Below are 25,229 nucleotides of genomic sequence, written 5' to 3' on the forward strand. Positions count from 1 at the left end.
TGTGACTTTTGACTCCATGGAAGTACAAAGATGCTCTGAAGATGATCTAGTTAAGACTAGAGCATAAAGCTTTGAAGCTAAAATTTCAACCAGCAGCTCTGATACCAGTCCATTTCTGATAGAATTTGTTTTCAGATGACATTCTCAGAAAAGATGCTTTAAGGCCTTTATTTTTGTCTCCCAATTTCTATGAAGTTTCTGTGAAAGTCAGCCTAAAATGTCATCTTTCAGTTTCAGCTGAATAGTTCAAGGCTTTTGTAGGAAGCCTGCTAAGGCCTGTCTTAAGATGCACTTGCAGCTATCACCAAGAGATTTTTCAAGACCATCTGTCTGAAGGTGGAAGGAATGAAGAATTCTCCAGCATTGCACTGTATGAAGTATTCTTACACATGCTATTTAGAAAGCTAATTAGGAGGTAAACACCTTCAGGTTTTGAGCAAACACTTAATATCTGAAAACCACAAATGTGCTAGGGAGTAGGGGAAAGGAAGTAGTTTGTCAATGCATTGTTACACTAAACAGTTCTAGTTTGTGTTCCCTTTGCCCCAGTACAGGTTAGCTTAACTGTATGATAAAGAAGGGATCTAATCATAGAGCCTACTTATCCATATCAAATAGACTACTTAACTGTAGAAGCAGATGTAAATCTAAAGGAAGTGGTTAAATACCTCTTACTATGTCTAAGTTCATTGCAGTGATATCAAAGATGTCCAAATATTTCTTTGTACTAAGACAAAGAAATCACAGCCACTTAGTGTTGTCCTTTTAGATAATGCAAACTAGCTCTTTACCTTCTTTCCTAGTCCTCATTTGTGGCGTTCCCTTTCCTTTTAGACAAAAATGTAAATTCCTGAGTGTCCTGTTGGTAGCACCCTGACTGTGTCTTTGAGAACAGCACGTTTGACTACTGCACTAATTTCTTTCCAGTCTGCTTGCCCTCTTAAGCAGGTTGGGACAAAACTGTTAATTAGTGATGCAACTACACTGTTTGTCTAGACACTTCCTTTCCACAGAGCCCAAATGCTTCTGTTCCTCTTCCCTTCTATTTCCAGGTGGTATCTGGAAATTGAAAGATGTTAAGTACCTGACATTCTGTGATCTTTCTGTGCTTTTTTTAAAGGAGAATTGATGGAAGCCATCAAGCGTGACTTTGGTTCCTTTGCAAACTTCAAGGAGAAGCTGACAGCCATATCAGTTGGTGTTCAAGGATCAGGCTGGGGGTGGCTTGGCTATAACAAAGAGCACGGGCGCCTACAAATAGCAGCTTGTGCAAATCAAGACCCTTTGCAAGGAACAACAGGTCAGGGTTTTTTCCCTCCCCTCTGCTTCTCTCTTTGTAGATTTTCATAGGCAAGTGTATGAGATCTGAAAAGGGCTTTGTGGATGAATGCTGAGAAGAAATTGCTGGATAAATAGGGCTGGGAAACTGAGTATCACTACTAGCAGAAGTGAAAAACAGTTGCAGTTTTTAAAACAGCATCTGCAAAGCAGGACTTAAAAACTGTGAAGAGCAGTAGGGTTTAAAGTCTATCTAGTCAAAGGGGAAATAGATGTGGCATATTTTGGAAGTACTTTCTCTAAGACAATAGTTTTAGCTTAGGCTCCTTTGGATTATTTTTGGGTAACTGGAGTAGCTTGCCTGTATAGAGGAAGATTAAGCCTCTTGCCTTCAGATTGTTTTCTGTGGCAGAGAAGCTATTCACAGAACTGCCAGTGTAGGCCAGACGACAGGAGAGGGAAAGGTGTACATTACTCTTTTTGCTGTGCAGGCTGGCTTTGAAATGAGAGGTTTATAATCTGCTTCCTTAATATTGGTAAAGAGTAATGAGTGTCAATTAAATAAGCCTTGGATGGGGATAAATCTTGCAGCTAGGCAAGCAGCGTAATACTGGCCATGATCACTTTTGAAGATGTTTTTACTTGCGTAGAGTGACATGGCAGTGATGATGGAGGCTGGACACCCAGCACAGAGGGAAGAGCTCATGGCCAGGGAGAATCCTGCCTGCAGCGGCTCTTTGTCTAAATCCTATTGCAGATATCTTTAAAACATGCTCTGTAGAACTCACAGAGAATGGCAAGGAATTTCATGTGTTGTCAGTAGTCCATGTATTGCTTATCAGTAGGAAACAAAAAATAGAATAATTTTATTGTAGGAACATAGAGCATAATGTGGGTAAATTTTACCACCCCTCACACCCCCTCCCCCCCATGAAAACACCCCATCAAAAATTCAGTAAGAAGGATATTTTATCACAAAAGCAAGTAAAGTAATTAGACAATTAATAACTTGTGATTAAAATATTGGAAGCAAACTGGCATGGCACGAAACTCCTTCATGGTGTAACTTCTCAGGAAGATGCTTGCATAACTATGCAAAAGATGTAAACCTTTAAAAAATTACTTTATCTTGTTTCAGTTATGTCTTCAAGGCAGTTCTAAGAGTATCCATAGGTGTTATCTTAATCAGCTCTTTTGGTTTATGCAATATGTGTGTGTGCGGAGAGCAAACAGTTCTGTATAATGTTGCAATAAGCACCTATGTGCTGGGGAGCTCTTTGTCTCCCTGCAGACAAAGGCATGGAAATAGGGTACAACTTTGGCATGCAATATAAGACTTTACATGTAAAGTGTGGTTGTGTAGATTTACAAAATTTATCCTCATTTTTTTTTCTTTTTTTACAGGTCTCATTCCTTTGCTAGGAATTGACGTATGGGAACATGCTTATTATCTTCAGTATAAAAATGTTCGACCTGATTACTTGAAAGCCATCTGGAATGTGATCAGCTGGGAAAATGTATCTTCAAGATATGCAACTTGCAAAAAGTAGAATGGAGTTCTTGCACAGACTACTAAAATGTCACCACTTCTACTCTGATACCACTCTTGTAGTCGTGCCTGTGGCTTACAAATGAATTGTTCTACTGCGGAAAACACTTAGCTCATCCAACAAAAGCATTTCATAATCAAGCAAAGTGTCTGCTTGTTTAATACTGTGAGAGAGGTATTTACGTAGATTTTTGAAGCTTTAAACTGTTGTGCAACAAAGGGAGACACTTTAAATAATCTTTTCCATTGCATATAGAAACATAGATCACCTTGCTGAAGCTTATTGAGGTAATGGATTTCCTTGTTGCACTAAAATACCTAAGTGGAAACATACTTCATGTTGCTATAAACAAATAAAACTCAAAAGAAGAATCTTCTATAATTGTCTATAAGAGACTCATTTTTTGTAATAGCTGGTCCAGTTACTTACTTGATTTGAAAATGGTTGGAGAAGAGAAACGCCTTTTGTAATTTGTTGTATTACAGGGTATGGAGCTTTCTTACAGATTAAAAAAATAAATGAAAGGGGAAATAGGTGTTGCTGTGCCTGCCTGACTTGACTGTCTTCAGTCACTGCTGCCTTTTCCTGGATCTCCTAGGTGAGATTGTCACTGATGCACTAGCTTCTGAAGTGTTACCTTGGGCGAGAGATTACAGTACTGGGTCAGGCTAAATTATTCATATAGGAACTGAATGACAGCATGTGATACTCATTCCATACTAGCTGTTCAAGTATATCCTAAAACATCCGTTAGCTTAGGAGACTGATTACATGCATATATCAAGTATGAATTCTCTCAGCATAGCTGTGTTCCTGAAGCAGTTATAACAAGTTAAAGTTAATGCTTTTGCGGTGGGAATGAAGTACCATCTGGTGTAAAGGAGCATGCCCAAAAGGTCTTGAAAATACAAGAAATGGTTGGTGTGTTTTGGTTTTTTTAGCTAATTCTGTTGCAAGTATTTCAGAGTTGATACTACTGAACATACATAGTACCTTGTGCATAAAGGTTTTTGGGGCTTTCTTAGTATGCTCCTTTAAGTTCAGGGTGGATTCGCAGGGAAACAAGGAATAGGCTTACATTGCCATCCTGTTAGGCTGCTATTTTAAAGTATCAAGTAAAATTACGGGGAGAAGTATTTGCAAAGAAAGAAATGCCTTTCATTAGCAGATGCAAGGAGAGAAACTGCCACCACCACAGGAGCAGCCTTTAGTCACTAACCAAAGCTGCAGCTGGTGAGATACCTCTGTTCTGAATAAGATTGAGTTGTGCAAACATGACTTACTTCACATTTAAAGTGTTGGGGTTTTTTTTCTACTGTGGGATTTTTTTTTTCTAGGCCTAGTTCTCATCCCAGATACGCAGCTTGAACTTCTGCTTCAGTCTGGATTCCTTCATAATCTTGTTTAAAACTTGTATCATCATCCCTCACATCCTTGGTTTGCCTCTGAGGAGGTGAGAGCAGTGATGAAGGGAAGTAAGTGTATTGGTAATCAGTCTGGCAGCTTTTGACTTGAATTAAAAAAAAAAAAACAGCCTACTGAAGGGTCCATATTCCCGCCATCTGCAAAATCCTCTGTTAGTCTGGAGAGCTGGTGAATGAAGTCTGTCACAAACTATGCTCAGCTTTTCTTCTTAGAGAGGAAGCCTGGGTCTCTATGAGTAAATACTAGCATCACATAGATTTTTCCCTGATAGAAGCTTCTGGCAGAAAGAATTACACTTTCTAGGTGGCAAATCAAAGCTAAATTTTTGCTGTAGTTATTTACTGGGGTGATCAGTTTATTTTAAACCCATCTTCCTAACTTAATGTGCCCAGCCTCTGTCCTCATGTGTTTCCTCCTAAGCCCTTCATAACGCTTAAATTAATGCAAAATGCATCTTGTAGCCCAGAATATTCCTGTTGCAAGACTACTGAAGGAAATCCTTTTTAAGGATTTAATATTAGTTACAGAGTTGATTAATATTGTTGATAATTATTGGAGAAAGGAGCAGTATTTACCATAACTTGTAAATTGTGTAGCTAGTGATAGATATAAAGCTTAACTTAAGCAAATTGGGCCAGTATCTGGATTAGTAAAGGCCAATACTTAGGTTTTAGTTGTCAGACTTAAGCTTATTGAAATCTTGCAGATAAGGTGGATTGAATGGGGGTGAAGCAGTGGCTGTTTTTTAGAGGAGGAATGGGCACTTCAGATTATGAAGAGAATCCTTTGCTGCTTGCTTTCCAGAAGTACCTTCACAGTACAGAGGAGGCATGTTGTGTTCACCATGGGGTCTGCCTGAAGATGAAACAAACAGTGGAGTCCTTTTTTCCTTTCCTTGTTCATGACTGTATGATGTGGTGAAATACCACATAGCAGAGATCAAACCACCCTAATGGAGTGCTCCTCCTCAATGAGTGAACGCTGAGGCAGGGCTTTGGTGGTGAGTGCCATTGTGCCTATGTCAGGCGTCTTCTTGGTACTGCATGCTCTTAAAGAGCAGAGGTAAACATGCCTATAGACTGGTGCTCTGGAAGGTAGTGTATAAGCTATGGAGGAAGCTTAAGAGTTAACCCCAGGTGGTGAGGAGGTAAACCATCAAGGGTTCCTCAAGCAGGACCGGCTCTTGCTGAGGCTTTGAAGCCAGTAGCATGAGACCCAACATGTGCTGGTAAGGCTTGGTTTCTGCTGTGCGCCAGGTTAAGAAGAAGTTCCACTCATCTCCTGCTTCCAGTCAGCTGGTGAGCTTGTCCTGATGCCTTGTATCCTGTCTTTAAGTCTGAACGCAGAAAGTCCGGAGCTGGACGCAGACAGGAATGTTTGTGGAATAGGAAGATGAAAATTCACTAAATGTTGAAGGAAAATTGTAGAAATATGGAAGCAATGAAAATTATTTAACGTTTGTTCTGGTGGACAATTACAAAGAACAAACAAAGGTTAGTTGTGTGGTTTGTTTGAAGGAAGGGCTTGGTTAAACTGTCTTAACTCCAAACTTCTGTGAAATCTGGAAAAAGTCCTAGTGGTTCTGGGACACTAGGAATTGAAGTATGTGGCTGTAATTTAGCAAGTCTGCTAGCAAAGCTGTCAACTGCCTGGGCAGTGAAAGTGCCTAAACCTCTTACTAGCCTGTGTTAGGCAGTAAGCTTGGAACCAGTGTCGCTGTTCAGAACTAGAGCTCTGCATTACAGAGATTGCTGTGCAGGAGGGCAGGTCTGTCTCTCCCTGCATGAACGGAGAAACAGCCGATCTCCTGTGCCCTGGCTGAACGGACAAGTCTAAGACCCGTTACTCAAAAACTAAACTACTAATGCAGTTTGTTCGACCTTGAACTTCCTGGCCCTAAGGGTAGAAATAGCAGCTGTACGTGTAAAGTTGTCTCCAACCCGAACTGTGCAGGGTACCTCTCATCAACAAGCATTAAGTCACTTGCAGACTTGATCTGCGTGACAGCAACAAGGAGTTTTCTAACTTCAGCGCTAGCTGAATCGATCTTTGACCTTCAACCCAAACTATTCTATAAGTCTATGAGATTGCATCCTGACAGTCCCCCTGAGCCTAGCTTTTGTCAGTCCTTGCTTAACAGTGTTGCTTATGAAGAGGTCATGTAAATACACATAGTTAACATATTGTGGCCTACACACAAATGAAAACAAGATCTTGAAATCGTTTTCAAGCGGGGGGAAAAAAAGCGCAGTACCTAATACAAATCCTCTTGGGAATGATTACGTATTATGAACCGGAGGAACAAAGTGCATCAGGGTGATCCCATAAGAAGTACTTACGGGTGGCAAAGCTGCTGCCCTTAGAGAGTTCGGTTTGAAGACTACAAACAGATTTCAGTGGCTGAACTTCCTTTCAGAAACAGATGCAATCAGGTCTCAGAGGGCAGTACACTGCTGCGAAATGCAAGTGCACATTTGGGATTTTTAATTTTCCGACCTGTAAAAACACATTTGAAGGCTAACACGAATTGCAAAGCATGTGTGTCTCATACTGTACTGGAAAAGATGGAAGTAATTTAAGGCCAGCCAAATGGAGCCCAGTGCCAGCGAGCCTGGAGGTGGCACCTTCATCCTGCTGTTGAAACAGGAGAGGTCTGTAGATGTCTTCGCTGAGCAGCCAGAAATGGAAATAGATAAAAGGTGCTTTTTCCTTCCAGCTTCTACTTTCCACCTCACAATTATTTATTTCACCTTTATCTAGAGCATGTATTAAAAAAACCATAAGAAAAGTAGTAGTAAACCCCAAACTGTCTCCAGAAAATGCTCTCAGTGACTAAGCTTGTGAGCTGGTAGGCTCTTACAGTTGTATTAAACCCTCTGTTTACAGAAGAGTTACTGTTTTTGTTTTGCATTCTAATCTAGCAAATTAGGCCTAAAATGCTGCTACGCCATTCTGCTAACATTTTACATCCCTATTGCATTGACCTCGCAGAAATTAATCATTACACTAGTATAAAGCAAAAAAGAGTTGTGTTTGCAGTTGTGTCTAATATCAAGCGGATAAAATACCGGTAACTTAGTAGGCTCAACCTGCCTTTTCCTTAAAGTGCTTTCTTCTTAATGGTTAGAAGTAATGCCCTCGGAGTTCATCATAGCTGTTTTTACCCCTTCGAGTCAAAAAGCAGCGGCGCTGGGGGCCGTGGGCGCGTAGGGGCGCTTGGCAGCCTCCCGTCCCGAGCACCAGCGCTGTGCGCTTCCCAGTAGGTGGGAGTGTGCAGCTGCGCTAGGCGGCTGCCCGCGGGGCTCCTGGCCTGCCTCTCCGAGAGGCGGGTGAAGGAGCAATTTTCCTGGCTCTCGCTGGACGGGGGAGGAACTCTTGGGGCTGTTGCTTCCACTTTCTAAATAATCAGTCTCCCCGGCCACTGAAGCCACCTGGCAGTACATGGGGAGGGGGCAGCGCTGCGGTAGAGAAGACTATTTTAATACGTACAGTCAAATATAGGTCTTGCTAGAACTAAAGCCAGGCAGGCAGACGCTAGAGAAAGGAACCCCTAACTAAAATTAAATAAATTAAAATAAAAGGAATTACTAACTTCCAGGTTCCCCCCTGGCTGCCTCATCAGGCTCTAACTATGTCTGTGTAGGGACATCCAATGCCCGTGACGTTCCAAATGGTCTTTTCACACCCAGAGACCAGAGATGTAACCGCAAGGGATGCAGTCTGTTACATTGCTATAATTAAGCCAAGACTGCAGAGCACGCAGCAGGCTACCCGAGGCACGGGGGTTTATAGTTACCAACGGTGCTGCCTCGCAGGGCTCTTGCTGCTCTAGGGAAATCCCAGCTTTTCACTGGATCTTCTCACCCGAAGAGATGGATGGACAAATTAGCGCAGAGGCAAGTCAGCAAACCTGCTGCTGGACCTGCCAGAGCTGGTAGCAGACCCACGTAGCCTTGTGACACTGCTGAAGCAGCTCTCTGACAGACATGTCCCACCGCGGTGTTTTTAAGCATCCCTCTGGGTTGATGGCAAATCCCTGGAACAAAGAGAACTCTCCACAGTGCAGCACTTGGGAAGTCTTAGCATTAGGGCTACATGGAATGACTGTCAGTCCCATAGCTGCGGGCTCCTGTTGCGCATAGAGTTGGAGAAGTGTCAGTTTTCTGAAGGTATTAATTTCCCAAAAACTCTGGGGAAACATGCAAAAGTTGATGGTTACTGCACTAGCTATTTGCAGACAGGTTGGGGACTTCCAGAATCTGACTTTCTCTGGGAGGAGTTTTGCCCTGCTAGGGAAGGTAAAAACTTTGAAAAGTCCAGGTCTTTCTTCAGCTGGACTACAATTCCAGAGTCCTTTCTTGTTTTCACCATCGTTTTTTCTGGGGAGGAACCAAGTCTTTACTTCCCTGGCTTCTCCCTACTTCTGCTGAGGTCCCTTATCAAGGGCCACCTCCTTCAAAGCGAGGTCGGCCGTGCTTTAGTTCCATTTAGCTGGTTCTTTCCCACCAGCTGCGCCATCGTGTTTGCATCTTAAGGACATGTCCTTTATGCTATTGACAATAGAGCTGCAGCTCTAAGAAGTCAGATCTAAAAGCAAGTAGCATGATAATTCAGCTATTTTTATCAATGAGTTTTGCAACACGGGCAGTATTAGAAGACTACTGCACAGGAATCTCAGTTCCTTACTTTTTAAGAGAAGGTTAAATGTTTTCACACTGTTATTGCAAAGATTATCACTGGCATGTCAGAGGTCTGCAAACCAAGAGGTAAGGAGAAAGAACATGTGTTAATTTAATTGTCATGATTTGAAGGTAACACCATGATTCTGAGAAGGGCTGACTCGTACTCTTTCAGTATTTGGCCTTGACAGCAATGGGTAATATTGCAACCTCTGTTACGCCTCTATAAATTCGGGCCTGAGGTAGCTAAAAGCAAGTGCTTCAGGTTTGCAGGAATTTTGAAATGTGGATGTGGTCAAAAACGGACAGAATTGAAAACTTGTCAGTATTTCCAGGAATCCAGAAGCTCCCCAGACCCTACAGCTGAAGTCTGATGTTCTTCTCTGTCGGGTCAGCTGTTGTGAGCTTCAACCTCAGGCTTCTCCAAAGGTCATTCAGACAGAGCTGTTTCAAACAAAGCATTTTGGGCTCACCAAGGTGGTGTTTCAGAAAGCTCTCCCTCTGTGTCTCTCTATATTTGTCTTCTGACTAAATGCTTCGCTGGGGTGTTTCCAGCCACTCTTAGCCCTCAAGCAGAATTGTGCTGAGTAGGCAGCTGTAGGGAGGAGGGGAAATGCAGTCTTTCAAAGGATGCATCGTCGGACTGTCTTTGACTTCTCCCTCCCCTAAAAGGTGCACACACACCTGGCCAGCCTGTCCCGCTGGCGGAGAAGAGCTCAGCTCTTGAGTCCTCTGAGTGTGTGAGTTCATTGGCCAAGACACTGAGGGAAACTTGTGTCAGAATCCATTTACCCTTTTCTTCCACCTGGGGTCCCCACCTCTACTTAAGATTTCAAGCCATTTTAAAAGACCTTGGGTTTAATTTGAATAAACGGTGCTGATGTTTACAGGGAACAAAGGCTCATGTATTTCTGCTTAGCTTATTTATTTTTCTTATGAAAGAATACGGATTGCAAAACTAAAACGCTCCCCTGGATTTTTTGTGGATGGAGAAATACTATTTCTGAGAGCTAAGTGTAGGGTTTGGTGCTTTTTTGCATAACTAAATAAAATGGGAACGATAAACTGGAATTAGCCTGCCTGAGAGTCGAAAGCTCCAATGGCAGTTTTTCCCTTGCCTTCATGAGATCAGCTCAGTTAAAAGCAGTTCAGAGCCAGGGCTGCTTTTCTGTCTTATCTAGGAGCTGTTCCTGGGTTTTGTTTTATCTTAAACTAAGTTGTAGCAGTTAAGAGGTTGTTGTTGTCCATCTGCTGATACTCATTGTTGCCCTAAATGCATTCTCTCCAGCTGGTGTGGGACTGTGCAACGCACGTTGTGTGTGCGGGCGTCAAACCCGTGTTTCGTATAGGAGGAAGCACAGGATATTAAATGGAACTAAATGGTTTTGTTCCAGGTGTGGCTGTCTGGCACAGACACTGTGGGATGGAGACAGGTGTAGGCTGGTGATGAGGGTTCAGCCCTGAAATTGGTCCCTGAAAGTAACATCTGCATCTGCTGGTTTCTGGGTTGAGCTGCCCAGATTTCTTTCCAGTGAGCTCTGATGTCAGCTTCGTTAGAACGAAGTGTGTTTCTGTGGCCTCAGAGAAGTACCCGAGGAGCTAGCTCATGTTGGGATGTAGGACTGTCCCATCAAGGCCTTCTTTCCCTTGCCTGAGCCCTTTGCATCAGCAGCCGGTGGGTCACCACAGTGCGACGATCTTCCTGCTGTGGTTGTTACTGCAAATCACAAAGAGCTCACCCTAGGGCAGTTTTCCATGGGTAGAAAAAGCCAAAGCTGCCCGTGGCCAGCTAGGAATCTGTCCCCACGTGCTGCACCCTTCGAGCTTAGGGCACGCTTCAAGCCAGTGCCAGAGGGATTCTGTGGGCTGCACCCCCGGGCTGGTCCTGCCATCAAGGCGGCCATAGGGAGAAGCCCTAGTTCGGCCGTTGCTCACTTGGAGCTTCTTGCAGAGTCTGAGCTGGATCTGACATCCAAAAATCCTAGCTGTGCTGTCCAGTTATGGATCCTTAGGGATTACAGTTTTGAAGGGGCTAATGTGTGTATATCTAAACATGTCAACGTGATGGTGAGCTTATCTCTGTGTGTGTCATTCTGTTAGCCTATTTGGGGTGTTTGGGGGAAAAAATGGCAGAAAAACCATCTGGTTACGCTCAGGTTTGCGATCCAGCATCTGGCTGCCAGACTTGAGAGGCTGTGTAATCAACGCTCATGTGGTTTCCATGCTTTGATTCCCCACTAGGACCGAGCGCTGGAGGGGAACCCGCGCCTTGTGGCAGAGCGCGAGCTGACAATGGAAGGAGAGAAGGTGTCCACCACTAGACCTTGTTTACGTGTAAGTGTTGCCGGGTTAATCCAAGTGGCAATAAATGTGTATGGTTCTCATATTGCTTCACCACTAAAGCCTTGGCCTTAAAAATCTATCGCTTGGGCTGGAACTGCTTTGGCAGTTACCCAGACGTATCACAGAGGTGAAAAGCTGGTCCTGCACTATGAATGTCATAAAAAATGAAGGCTTCCTGTTAGCCTCTGAACTGAAATTCAGGAAAAATATGTTTTGTTCCTCCCCCTGCCCCAAGAAATGAGACCTTGTGTCTTCCCCCCTTGATTTATTTCTGGATGAATGAAAAAGGGTGGGATGGCAGCACCGTCCATGCAAGGAGGGAGGCGGTGAGTGCTGCAGCTTCACCCCTGCCCTCTGGGTAGGGAGTTGGGACACTCATCCAAAATGCAGGAGAGCAGCATTGAATTCGTCCTCTGTTGAAGTGGACCTGACTGTATATCTCCCAGAAGAGTGCCCTGCCTGCCATGCCAGGAGCATTTTGGAGGTGATGAATTCTGAGTTCCTGCAGCCAAAATTACTGAAATGCTCGTTAGCTGGGGTAGTCAGGCAGAGGTGATGCCCTCCAGCCCAGTGCCCGAGATGCTTACCTAAAAAGGAGACTGGGTTCCTCAAACATACTGTGGGCAGTATCCCGACTGCCCGAGGGGAGCCATCTGCCCTCGCCACGCTCTCGTTCCACTAATTGAGCCCCACATCCGCTGTCTGGCTCCAAGTGTTTGGCGACTTCAGATGAATTGGCAAGACATTTTGAATCAGTCAACACTCTGTATTCAATAAATAAGTTATTTGCTTACCCCAGTCTTGCCCAAAGCATTTTCCAGCTCCATGAAATGATTTTCTATTGGCCTGAAAGGGGAAGAGGAATGAAATAAACTTGTTGACTGAGTCAGAGAACATGTAACGGCAGCTAAACAAGAACTCTGATTTACTGATTTTCGTCATGATCAAATTTAGGCTTCATCTTCTACAGATATTTTGGCTGCAGAGTGGTTTTTTTGGTCTTTTTTTCAAAGGAATTCACAATTAATTTGTTCATCTCAAGGCAGAATGATTGTCTTGGTGGCAGCTGGCAGTGACATTTGGGATATGTTAACTTGAGCGCAAAACTAAATACAGTGAAAAATTAAATATAGCACCAAGTAGGAATCAACGACATGAAAAACAAGGGAAAAAGAAGAAAGAACTACCTGTAAGACTTCAGATCAAAAGGAGAGAATTATTTGAAAGTCACAGCATCAGTATTTTATGTTATTTTTTTTCAGGAAAACACAAAAAAGAGACGATAGCCTGAAAATTGGGATAATAACATTATTTTTTAAAGCAACGCAACCTCAGCTTCTCTTGCAGAAATGATCAATTTTTATCCTTCATCTTGACCAGAAAAGCAAATGCAGCAGAAGAGGCAGAGGGAGGAGACAGCTTTTGTTCTGTCTATTTTACTAGTTTGTATCCTATTCTTGATAATGGTGAGAAACCTGTGGAAATTTTCTGAAAAAAACAAGGAATCAGAGAAAAAGGGTATAACTGGAAGAAAACAAAAGAAAAAAACTGCGATTGTAGAAAGCCAGTTATTTGGTCATCTGTTAGAGTATTTTTCTGATGAAGATTAAAAGTTGCCCACAGGAGTTAGTATCACCACCATCCACCCAAAACAACCCATCACCTCCATTGACCTCATCTGTCAAGTTCTCAGCTTGCAGTCAGGGATTATCCAGAATGCTCCAGCCTTGCTAACATTAATCTTTAAGAAAAACGTGTCGTATAAAAGACAAGCCCCACCCAGACCAAACAATATCCCATTGCCACAATAACCTTCTCTGTCAGCTTGAACTAACATTAAACTAAGCAGCATTGACATAAGTATGGACCCCCTGCTCTCCTAGAGGTAGTTGCTCCTTCTCACCAAACAAAATGCTCCCAGAAGAGCCTGTAGCAGCTTGTGGGGCTTATTATCTGATGTACAGGCAGACTCAAACATCCACCTTTTCTGATGGACAGCAGTTGCACATCCCAGATCACCATGATTCCGGCAGAGCTGGTAGCTGGATGATCTACATAGGCAGGGAAGAGCAATTCCAGCAGGAGACGGTATTTATTTCTATAGGAACAAAATAATCCACTTTATGGCACTTTATTTGCCACGTGGCAAAAGAGAAGGGAACAGACAGTAGTAACCCCTGGCGGCTTCTTGTGCTCTCTAAAAATGTTCAGATGATGCCATGCAAATTAAAAAATCAGTTTTTGAACAAAAAGTCCTTTTCATCTTTTTCCCCCAGGAACTCTCTAGTATTGTTCATGGTACACTATCCGCTCAAATACATGAAAAAAGCAAGAGCTGTCACGCTGAAGCGACCTGCTTTCATTTCATTCTTGTTGGAGTAAAGCCGTGCATTGCTGTGGTAGGAACTCAAGCAGATCTACCACTTTCCTGTAACCTTTCCATGGACTATTTTGTGCTCTTTGTCATACACCTTTAACTGGGATTGTGCTTTTTAATGGGACCAAATACAAATGAAATGCAACTTTGCCATTAACCAAAGGGATGCTCTGGTTTATTAGGACACGTAGGCATTTCACAATACTGTGATTCATTCATCTTCAAGGTGGCCAGAAACGCAAACAAAATTGGCTGTAGAAATTTCTTGTGTTCTTCCTAATAGGATGAAGTCTGTCATCTCAAGCATCACTACATAGTACAGAATGGAAGGGTGCTTGGTACAGCTGGCAAATAATCATGTGGTACTGTTGGAAAAATGGCATTATGCAGAAAATAATGAGAAAATTGCCCTAAAATATATATCCTGCGTTTAGAATGATTGATTTGTATGTTATCTTACCTTGGCAAAATATTTTGGTTTGCTGAGAGCCAGGTGAATTTTTTTTCTTCAAATTTGGCATATCACCTTTATTCTCTGAACTTGAGTAATAAACTTAATTTGGTTTGGAGCTAATCCAAGCGAGGCATTGCAATTCAAAACTGAAACTGGCGCAGATTCAGGTGAAAATTTCCTGAAGCTAGTGAAACTTTCGGGAAAAAAAAGAGTTCAGGAAACAGGTGAATTTGAGATGTCAGTATGTAGAGGTCTAAATTCTGAACAAATGCATTTATCTCCAATTTATGTTAAGTTGTTCACATGTGGTATTAATAGCCAGGTGTGTCATGGAGTAAGAAGTCAGCTGCATTTCAGTGATCTCTATATCAGGCAAGTCTCAACACTTCTCTCAAGCTGCAGAAGTCCCTGAGGTCCTGACTGCTGCTCTTGTCCTGCATCCCCAGCAAGTAAAACTTCCATTCTTCACAACTCCTTTGGGAAATTTCAATAGCAATTTTCTCCTTAAGAGACAGGATATAAAAATACTTCAGAAGGGACACAAGCAACGGAGAACAGAAAAATGCCTTCTGAAAAGACGTCAGATTTGTATGTGTTTGGAGAAAGCTTGAATATCTCGAGAAGTGTTTTGTATTTTTTCATTGGGAACTGAAAGAGCCCTTGGGGTTCTTTCATGATGACAGTCTGTCAATGTCTGATTGATGACACTGGATTAGAACAGCTATAAGCAATGGGCTGTGTGCTCTTCTTTCAGTACAATTTAACAGATTAAGGTTAAAAAATTTAACGTGGCATCAAGTTCTGCCCAAGCAATTACTGCTGGGGCTGTAGTGGTGTCTAGAAGGTCATTGCCTGAACCCTTGGCTTGAGATGAAATTTATATTAAAAGAACACTCTCTGTAAGTAGGGCCCAGGGAACGTTGGCTGTGCATGGGACAGACTAAGCTGTCTGCTTGCTCCCCCTAAGGCACAGCCATAAATATCGCTGTGGTAATGAGAGCTTGTAGAAAAATCTGACACAGTTTTTCCTCTGAGGGATGTTGACTTCGAAGAAGTTTGAATAGCAGTATTTGTTCTCTAATAAAGAGGTCTGGGACATCCCGTATTCTGATGAGGTCCCCATGTGAATGTATTGGCAATTTCTGAGGTATTTTTGCACAAGAATTCACATCCAACATCTGGAAAGGGGTATAGGAATGTATTCCCACAAGGTGAATGGCTGATGCTGGTAAAATACTGCTATGTTGGCACACAAGAAAATGCTCTTATCCTGAAGATACCAGTAATTACAGCTGTAGAGAAACTACCCGTGTATTTGTTTGGAGGTAATCAACCATGTCATGGCCTGGCTTATGCAAGAATTTATATCAAATGGATGATCGTGTTGTCTCTTTGTGTTTTAAAGCCAGTAAATTTAATATATTTTTCTTTCCTTTCTCAATTCCCACATCATTTGCTTTACTCTTCCTGTCTTTCTCCCTGATGAGAAGGGGAGTTCTCCCTCCCTCCAGAAGCTGGGAGCTTTGATCAAATCCTTGCCTCCCTCTTATTAATGTGTGTAACCCTGTAGATTAGTAGGATGCCTGTGGCTAGTCTGAGCCTCTGCACTAAAATGTATGGAACAACCAGGTTTTCCAAGGCCTACCAATCCCATATGATACAAAAGAGCCTCAAAAAGAAAAGATGATCTCTGTTTTAGAGACAGCGATAACTAATCCCCATCTGAATCACACTGATGTAATATCATTTGTTTTTTCCAGCAGAATAAGGAGTTTGGATAGGAAACTCTTACGGGAAAACTAAGGAGCTGTAGTACTAATGTAGGCAGGAGATTCACGTTGCCAAGAGGTTATATGTGGCGAGCAATGGGATTTTATGTAGAGTGAAAACTTAATTAGGATGTTCACAAGCCAGTTTCGTGTTTCCATGCTTTGCTTTATTTAACTGAGCTGCCAAGAGACATTTCCTGTACGGTCTATCACCAATGCATGAAGATGGACACCAACCAAAGATGAGATTTTTCTTGTAGCTGATCTAGGAACCTGCTTTGTTTTTCCAGCATCCCTTTGTACGCATGGTTGTCATCCTGGTACTTACAGCTCTCCTTGTCCTGCCTTCACCACACTGTGTGTAGAGAGGAAAAGCACTTGCGAGTGATGCTTATTACTCCCTTGTTTACTTACCACAGCATCCCATTAACTGTGTGAAGAATCTCAGGCTGTTGTTTTTTTAGAGAAATAAAGTTAAGAGCAGTTGAGGCAGGATATATTGTTACCTGTGAAATATATAGACTAGGTAGAGTACAAAAGTAGCTTTCTGTGATCATGGTGTAATTTCGGTAAAGGCTTACGTGAAAAGCCCCAAAGCAGACCCTTTAAAACAAGAAATGTATTGCCTAGGAAAAAGCTCCAGTGCTGCAGAGGGGTGGCTGGCATGACAGATGTTCTTTCTTCTCTGGTACGGTGAATTTCTTCTCTAGTATTTCTTCTGTAGTGTGCTGGGAAGGGAAGTGCATCCCCCCAAAACACTGCCCTCCTCTGCCGCAGGGCACGGGGCTGGGTGTTCGCTTGCATCAGCTTGTTGTACAAGAAGGCGGGATGGAGCCTCCTCATGTGTTTGACAGATTTTCAAAGTAGACCTTTCCTTCGGGCTGTTAGGGGAGTTGCAGGCGCTGCTGTTTCGGCTGACAGCTGTGTGGGCGTCCATAGCAGGGAAGCGTGCTGGCCGACGTGAAAGGCAGGATCCATCCCGAGTGTGTCCTTCTGCAGACCTGGGAGAATTTCACTGCAGCAGGTGTCCTTCTGCCTTGGATCCTGGGAAGAAGCCAGCACTGTTAAGTGTGGCCATGCAACTTATTTTGCAGCCTTTCAGGCTGCTTTCTCTCCCAGTTTCTGTTGTGCTGGTGATCAGCTCTTCCTAGCACCGTGGCCTGTGTTCAGGGGCCTTGCAACCGCTGCCTTGCTTCAGTCATGGCTGTTTCTCCACTGACCATGAGGAGAGCCAAGGTCTGGCAGCGCAGGAGGACGCGTTGCCTCAGTCACGTGTCCTGCCTGGGTGCAGGGCAGGCACTGGGGTGCTGCTCAGGTCTTCCCAAGGTGCCCACACGCTCATAGCCCCAGGCTGCCATTGCTGCTTCAGAGCCCTGACCCTTGCTGGCAGGCAGGGCAGGTCCAAGGGCATCCTTCCCAGAGAGGGGTAGCGGTTGCATTAAATTCCTTGTCCGTGGGGACGCCTTTGCCAGCACTGTGATGACTTTGCTGCTGTTAAGGGGATCAAATTCCAGCCCTGCGTGTACCTGGAGGCTCTCAGGTACACGGGATGTACGCGTATGTCTGCGTGTGTACTCTTAGGCACAGGGGAATGGGGGTCCCTGAATCCAGCCACGCCACAGTGTCGATACGGTGCTGGAGGGGAGTGTGCTCACAAGTAAACCGTTTATCAAACTGCAGTTTGCCCACTCAAAGCCCCAGTGCAGCCAAACACTTCCACAGGTGCTTGATTAGAAGCAGAGAAACCCTTGCAAGCTTAAAGATAAACGACCATAAATCACCTAGCTGGGCAATGCTAACACATCTGGCCAGCTGTGCCCTTCAAGAACACAGCAGTGCTGGTGGCATAAAATTACCTTTTTGGCCAATATTTTCTCATGGAGAGCACTGCTTCTCTTTGATAGCCAGAACTAATTGAAAGAAAAACTCAAAAAACAAAGAAACAAAATGAAAGGGGAATCTAGCAAGTGGAAACCTAAATCTGCAGCCTACGTAAAGGTCCTGACTCTGCAATGACGTGGCTGTCAGTAACAAATCTTGTATGAAAGCTGAAGTTTCATTTTGGATTCATCAATGGACTCTTTCACTACTGGGGAAAAAAAAAAAAAGAAGAAAAGAAAGTCACACTCCCTTATGGATTGCCAAGTGAATGCACAATAGTTGCATTTATTTTATTAGCCTTCCGACCTTTCCCTTCTCTGGTGAGGTTTCTTTTTCCTATTAGCTCTATTAGAGCGTCTACTGAGATGGCAACAAAACAAACAGTGTTATTGTTGGCTAATTCGCTCTTTTAGCAGGGAACAGGGATCCACAGGCCACGAGAAGATGCTTGCCTTCCACCCTGAGCCCGCGGCAGGCGTGGGAGCCACCCCACGGCTGGGACACCAGGTCCGGGTAGGAAGCCCTCACCGTGAACACCACCACACTGAGGATGCTGCATCTATTTTCACAAAGTGCTTCAAGTCATGCTTGACTTGGAGCCTGGCAGTAATTTATTTGCCCCCGATGGAAGGGTGTTATTTTGTTTCCTACAGTTCATGTATTTTTGCACAGATAGCGATTTCCCCCCTCTCCCCTTTTTTGAAACTGCCCCACGACACCTCTTTCTCTGAGGGTGATGAATGGGGCATCCACGCGGGGATGGCTGGATGCTTCCCGTCCCCGTGGCTTCTGGGGCAGGTTGGTTTGCTACCAAGCACTGCAGCTGCTGGGGAGACGGGTGCGATTTTTGTGGCAGCGCTTGCCCGAAGCCCTGTGCGGGTTTTGTGTCCTTAATTTACCGATCAATGTAACTGGCTGCTCAGCATCAGTGGAACTGGGTGTTTCAAAAATTTATACCAAGCAGTTAAGGGTCGGCCGTCGCACTGGCACGGAGCAGGACTGAGGAATTTTTGGACTTATATGGAAGTCTGAGAAAACTTCAGAAATAATTCTGGAATATGCCCAGCAGACTGCATGGTAACAGAGGAGCTGGCTGAGGAATTTATAGCCATGGGGAGAGAATAATCATCTTTTTTCTAAAGAAATTTTGATCCCAGGAGGGGAAAAAACAACTCAGAAGAAATTTGTCATTTATTTTTTCCTTTGTGGATAACTTATCTGGGACCTATATACATAAATCACAGTAATAACACGAACACTGCTGAAATTACCAGCAGCATTTAGGCAGGAGAATTTGGGGCTAGGATCTCACCAGCTTTCCAGAATGCCAAGACTGCAGTGCCACGTTATGCTAATATTAGTCACTTCTAGAAGATAAGATTGCATATAAACCGCAACCCATCTGCAGTTTCAGGAGATGGCCAAACCAACGCAGTTAGGAACAGTTAAATTGCTAGTTCTTGATCATAAGTGGCAAGATAATAAATGTGACCTGTTTGCTGTTAATTCCAGGAAAGGGCAGCCAATTTTTCCTTAGTTTAGCCTAAAGGAAAAAGCATATTAAATCTTTGCATGTTGTCCTTCAGAGTCTTCTATTCTTAGAAAAATGGCACACTACTTTAGAATTTAAGGGGGGGTGGCTGAATCAATTGCTCTTATACATTTATTCCATATAATTACTTTGTTCTCCTAATTAATTTCTTTATATTATTTTACCACTCAGGAGACATAGTTATTTGCTATAACCCATGGTACTAGATGCTCTTAAAACACACACCACCAGCAAAACCCCCAACTTTCTTTCTGTGGTTGCCTAGGTACTGGGAAAAAAGTTTACGGTAGCTGTATTTGTTGTTGCACGTGGGGTGTCTTTCAAGTACGGTGTCTGCCTGGTGAAGAGGTGGCTGGAAGCATCCCTGAGATCCCGATGTGTGCTGTGCTTGTCTTTAGAAAGAGATGGGGAAATTGCTGACTCTGCCAGGGGAGTCGTACATCTAAAGGTGAACAAACGACTAACTGCTATTAAAGGAGACGTGGTAAAACAGAGACACTTCAGACAGAGAGGAACAGGGCCAGGACCCACCCAGTGATGGGATAGGGCTTTTCAGCGAGTCTTTGGGATCGTGCACCACCTCATGGTGGTGGGTTACACTGAGCCTTTTGCTGACAAATCAGATGTCAAGATGACCTGGTGCCCTAGATTCCTAACCCAAAGACTCAGGAGTCGGCACTGCAGTATTGCAAGTAAAATAGCAATAGCTGCAGCATCGCAAAGGCTTGCTTGCAGCGCGAGCAGTGATCTTCACCCCTCTGTGATTTCACATTGATCCCTCCTCACCAGCCATTTGAACACCCTGTGATTTTCCAGAAAGCTGCTCATGACTGGCAGGACAGCAGAGACTGGGATGCTCTTCTGAGCCCCATGGCACAAAGGGTTAAACCAGGACTGGGGTCAACGTGAATGTTGTTGCTGTGTGTGGTGAGAGGTGCCTTAGGGCTGCCTCTTAAGAGCTATTGCCCAGAAGGCCACAGTAGTTAAAAAATGGCTAAGAAGATCTTCATCTGTTTTTCCTTTCTTGTTCACGCACCTGGTGCAGGTGCCCAGCGCAGCGTGCCGAGGAGACCGTTCCCAGGCTTTGCATTTATCCCACACCTGTGTAGTGCCAGCCATGCTGGTCCTGGCTCATTAGCAGAGTTCCAATCGACTACATCGGTACAAAAATACAGGTGTGAACACATAACTATATTTTAGGTTAGCATCCTCCTATTGTTTTCACCTTTTCTGTGCACAGAGGTTCTTGCAAAATCCCAGTTAAAAGAGAGAAAGGACTAGCAATATCTGCTTGCAGGGCCTTGGTTAGACCCAGGCAGTACCTCTAGTTACCTGGTTTGAGCCATGGAGTATGGCAAGAATGTATGTACCATTATGCACTGGGAAGGTAGATGCTCCATAAACTCTGAAGCCTTGATTGACTTGGCTAGAAATATTTCTAAATGAGTGTTGCAAAACATTGTATGGTTTTAAAATGGCAATTAGTGTTTTACTATTTGTTGAGCAGCAGCAGTCAGGAGAATAACAGAGTAAGAGAAATTCCAACCCAATGCATTCATGGCATCACATTTAATAGCAGTGAACCAAATAACGCAAATTACCCTAATGATCCCTTTCGATTTAATAGCTGGGCTACCGCTGTATTTTTCAAATAACTGAGGTTGTAAAGTTTTCTACTTCTCAACTAGGTTGTTTTTTGGTGTCAGTTAATGTTATGTTTTATTAAGTCAATGTGGTGGTTTTCTGCCAGTTTTATTTCATGTTTTACAGACAAGTCATCTCTATAGGGTACTGTTAGAAAATAGTTTATAACATTTCATGTCTATTTGCTAACCACAAACAGTCTCTCTGGTAAAACAAAATGTGTTCAATTATCTTAATTTTTACTAATTTCACTTTTCTCTGAAAAGTCCCTTCTGATGTGGAGAGCGCAGCTGCACAGGAGGAAGCCAAGAGCAGCCTGGAGAAAAAACAGCAGTGCCGGTGGATGGGCCCACGCTGCTCCCGGAAACCCAGCCCGCGGGGAGGGGACCCCCGGGCTCTGCTCCCCTCTCCCCATGCCCGGGGCAGGGACGTGGCTCACCCTCCGCTGGCCTCTGGCCCTGCTACACCGGAGCTGCGGGCCCGGGGGAGGAGAAGGCAGCTGTCCCACCTGCAGGTGACAAGGGCATGGATGGAGGTACGCTGCCGATGGGCAGAAGTGCCAGCCCTTGTTGGTGTTTGGCGTGGGCTTGTATGATGGCTCCTCAGCAGCCTGCCCGCAACGGCTGTGCTCGTGCTCCAGAGCAGTGAGTGCCGAGGAGTGAGTTACACGTAGCGGTGCCAACAAAAACCATGCTGCTGGTCCACTTTTCCTTTTTTGATGAGGTGGACTAGCACAGCCCTGCTCTTTGGGATCAGCCCAGGAGGCTTGCAATGCGTTCCTTTTTTGAGCGCGAGGGTGGAGTGAACGGATTGACCCAGGAAAGCTGGTTGCCTTGACCTTGGGGTATATATTGCTTGTAGTGTTAGGAGGCTGGTTAACATCAAACTGGGCTTATGAAAGGGGTTGTCCTCAGTTCGGAGCTTTGTTTGAGATACAATGAGTCTTTACCAACTTCTTCTGCACTCTCCTTTAATAGAAGCCGGCTGCTCTAAATACTGTCTTTTTGAAAGTTCAACATTCCCAATATGGTTTTTGCAATATATTTTCCATATGATTTTGTTTTAAACATTGAGTATGGCCTTAGGTCCAAAAATCTTTCTCATCTCTGCAAGCATGTGGATGTAAAATAACCCCCACAAGGTTCAAGCTCTGAATGGTGTGCAAGGTTGAATCATTTTGTTGGAAGCAGGAACAGACAAATGGAAAGAACAATTCTGAGCACATTCTGTCACTGCAAGGTGCAAAGTATGTGTTGGGTATAATTCCTATTTATACTTGTGTTCCAAAACAGTCCAAAATCCAAGTTTAAGTTTGCTCTTAGTGCAATGGAACAAAGCGCTCATGCCATACTGGGCCTGGATGCCTCAAAGACAACTTATTATTCTAAGCAGCCTTTCCAGGGAAAAGATGGCTTTCCACCGCCTTGAAGACTCGAACCTGAGGCATGAGTGCTGTCAATGCTGCGGTATTTCACTCCTCAGTGACCAGAGAAGGGCTTGCTGTCAACCTGGTGGCATGCAGAGTGACATGCTAGACCCTTGCATTACATTACCTCTACATATTCTCTCAAAAAGTAATTCCTGTCTACAACAGCAGCAGTTTCATGATGCTGAGCAAAGCCTCTCCAAGAAGCTGCAAGAAAGGTCTGTTCTGCATGCAAAATACCAAGGATTAATTAACATTGCGTATTTTAGCTGGTGTGGCTAGATAGGACAGTGTAGGTGTAGGCTACTAGCGGTTAAGAGTGGCTTGTTCTGATTTCTTTTAATCTGTTGAAAATAAAAAAACCCCACAGTTTAAGCAAAGCCAAAATACAGCATTACAGTATAAGATTTCATTGACTCAATCAGACTCATTAGAACACTTAATAGCTACACCAGTGCAAACTACTGTGTAGGTAAGACCTGAGATACTCTTTCACAGAAGGAAGATCTTAGAGGAGGTAGATCTACCAATAATTGACCACACTTGCTATGAAATGCATCTACAGGAATATAAGAGCAACCAAGTGGGTTAGGACAAAGGTTCACCCAGCCCAGCAAGCTGTGCCCTACCATTGCTCACACTGGAAGGCAGGGAACAGTATAAGCCCGAGGCAAATATGAAGGGATGCTTCCCCATCCTCCGGCAACTTGTGTCTGTGCCAGAAGGGAGTGCCTTTGTACGTAATAGCTCTTGATGTATTTCTCGTTCAACTGGAAAGTTGTCCCTTGAACCCAAGTAGACTTTTATACCTGCAGCATCCTGCGCCAGGTGTATTTGGAGTGGAAAGGTATTGATGGTGGATTCCTCATGTCATGAACAGAATTTAAGGTTTTATTTGAAGGTTTTAATTGAAGGTTTTTGCAACAAGCTGCCCAGGGAGGTGGTGGAGTCACCATCACTGGAAGTATTCAAAAACATGCGGATGTGGCACTTCAGGACATAGTTTAGTGGGCATGGTGGTGTTGGGCTGATTGTTGGACTTGATGATCTTAAAGGTCTCTTCCAATCTTAATGATTCTGATTCTGTGATTCTGTGATCTGCCTTTTCACCGTTGTCAGCAGTAAGATCCAGAGAGCTACTCAGTCTTCTTGCAGAGATTTTTTACAACCAGATGTTCCTAATGACCTGACATGAAATATTTAGTAATAGTAATAATATATGCCAGGCTTCTGACACACTGTGTCTGCAGCTATGTTTGCCTTCTGAGATCCAGCTATACCAAAAGAGCCATAATTCCTGTTGTAGTGATTCACGCTGCATTTCCGTGCGGTGATTTTCCCATCTGGAGTTCTTTATTTACAACAGCAGCTGCTCTTCTCTTCCAAGATCCTGTTTCTTTTTAATTTGTTCTTTATCCTTTGCCGTTTCTCACCGGTTCAGGGAAGATAAGTGGATATGGAGATGGTGTTGCACAGGGTGAGAGGGAGTGCACACCGTCAGAGCAAGCATCCGTTGTCATCAGCTTTTCTGATTTCATTAGAGCTGCTGTACATTCCCTTCGCTGCCTTCATGCAGCAAAAGCCCAGAGTGACAACGGAGCCTGAGGTTCATCCGTTGTACGCAGGTGCTGCGCCAGTGCCGATGCTGGCCTGCACTCTCCCACCGTTTTTATTCAGGATGCAAAACTTTCAGGCACTGCAAGGAAAACCCTTTCTGTTATTTCCTAAAGAAACTTTAATGTGCAGCCAGCTGACTGCCTACAGCTCATAAATTAAAAACAATTAAATGCACAAGACGCAGCGAGTCACTGCTTCCTATTGGCCTGCCTCCTCCCTCTTGCCTTGTACAGTCAAGCTACGAGGAAGCAGCTTCTGTGGCAGAAAAAAACCCAGCAAAAACCCAAACCCCAACTCCCCCAAAAGTGAAAGAAGAAAAAAAGCATCAGGGAAGCAAACTGAAACACAGGAAGACAAGTCTTGTGACCCATTAGCTCTTTTGTTTGCAGTATAAATCACTCCGTTATAATCATAAATTTGAGGACATAATTGGACTCCACGTATAAATCTGTTGCCAGTGATTACAAGCAAAACGCCCTGAGCGATGGAGCCTGCAATCCAGCGCTGGTGCGGTTTGGGGGGAGGCCTTGGGGAGGGGGCAGGGAGCCTCTGCAACCGCCAGAGTATTTTCCATGAGCAGTTCTGTAGCTGGAAACAGATGCTCCATGCTGCCGTCCAGCCAGCAAAGTAATGTAAAAAACATTACGAAGATACCCTTCAAAGCATTCTTCGCTTTGCTCGTCGTCTGGCAGTGGCTTCTCCTCCTCCTCACTCCCTGCCAAAAGCCCCATGTGGGTATCGTGGGGGTCTCTCTGCCCCATCCCTCTGAGAAGGGGGAAATGGCCCCCCTAAAGCTGGGACAGCGTCTCCTTTGTGGCCGAAGATGGGTAGTGTTGCTGTTTCTTAGTCTCAGGTCCTGACTGAACGTCAGAACTACAGAAGAGCTTTTAGATGTCCTTGGCAGTATTTCCTGAGCAAGTGTGAATGCTGTGCCTGCAGGACTGAAAGGTTAAACTCATTTCCCACCCCGCCTCCACCTGGGCACCATCTTGCCCTCCGCTGCCCTGGGGTGCGTTTGCCCCATGCCGTTCTCTGCTTTGTTCAGCCGTGTTATGAAGAACATAGCTACGAGCGGTGATCCAGCCTGGGAGTGTAAAGATCCTGTCACCATTTTGATTCATACCCTTTCCCCACAAGAAAAGGCTGGTTATGCACGGTAGTGCGGCCTAACTGTTGTTGTTAGGTAGTGTGGCCTAACTGTTGTGCCAGCCATTTTACGGACCAACAGCTGGGT

At 44.2% G+C, this 25,229-nt stretch overlaps 1 protein-coding gene across 1 annotated transcript in view; it reads left to right on the plus strand.

Annotated features, from left to right (window-relative positions):
- Positions 1–3,209, plus strand: part of SOD2 (superoxide dismutase 2, mitochondrial) — an 8,570-nt gene extending 5,361 nt beyond the window's left edge. Inside the window, exons 3-4 of the mRNA XM_010285395.1 lie at positions 1,121–1,300; positions 2,683–3,209. Of these exons, the coding sequence (XP_010283697.1) occupies positions 1,121–1,300; positions 2,683–2,828 (326 nt within the window). The 3' untranslated portion in view covers positions 2,829–3,209. The remainder of the gene's footprint in view (positions 1–1,120; positions 1,301–2,682) is intronic.
- Positions 3,210–25,229: the final 22,020 nt, after the last annotated feature.

Source organism: Phaethon lepturus, unplaced genomic scaffold (genome assembly GCF_000687285.1).
Source record: "Phaethon lepturus isolate BGI_N335 unplaced genomic scaffold, ASM68728v1 scaffold11844, whole genome shotgun sequence".
In the NCBI taxonomy this organism is placed as follows: domain Eukaryota; kingdom Metazoa; phylum Chordata; class Aves; order Phaethontiformes; family Phaethontidae; genus Phaethon; species Phaethon lepturus.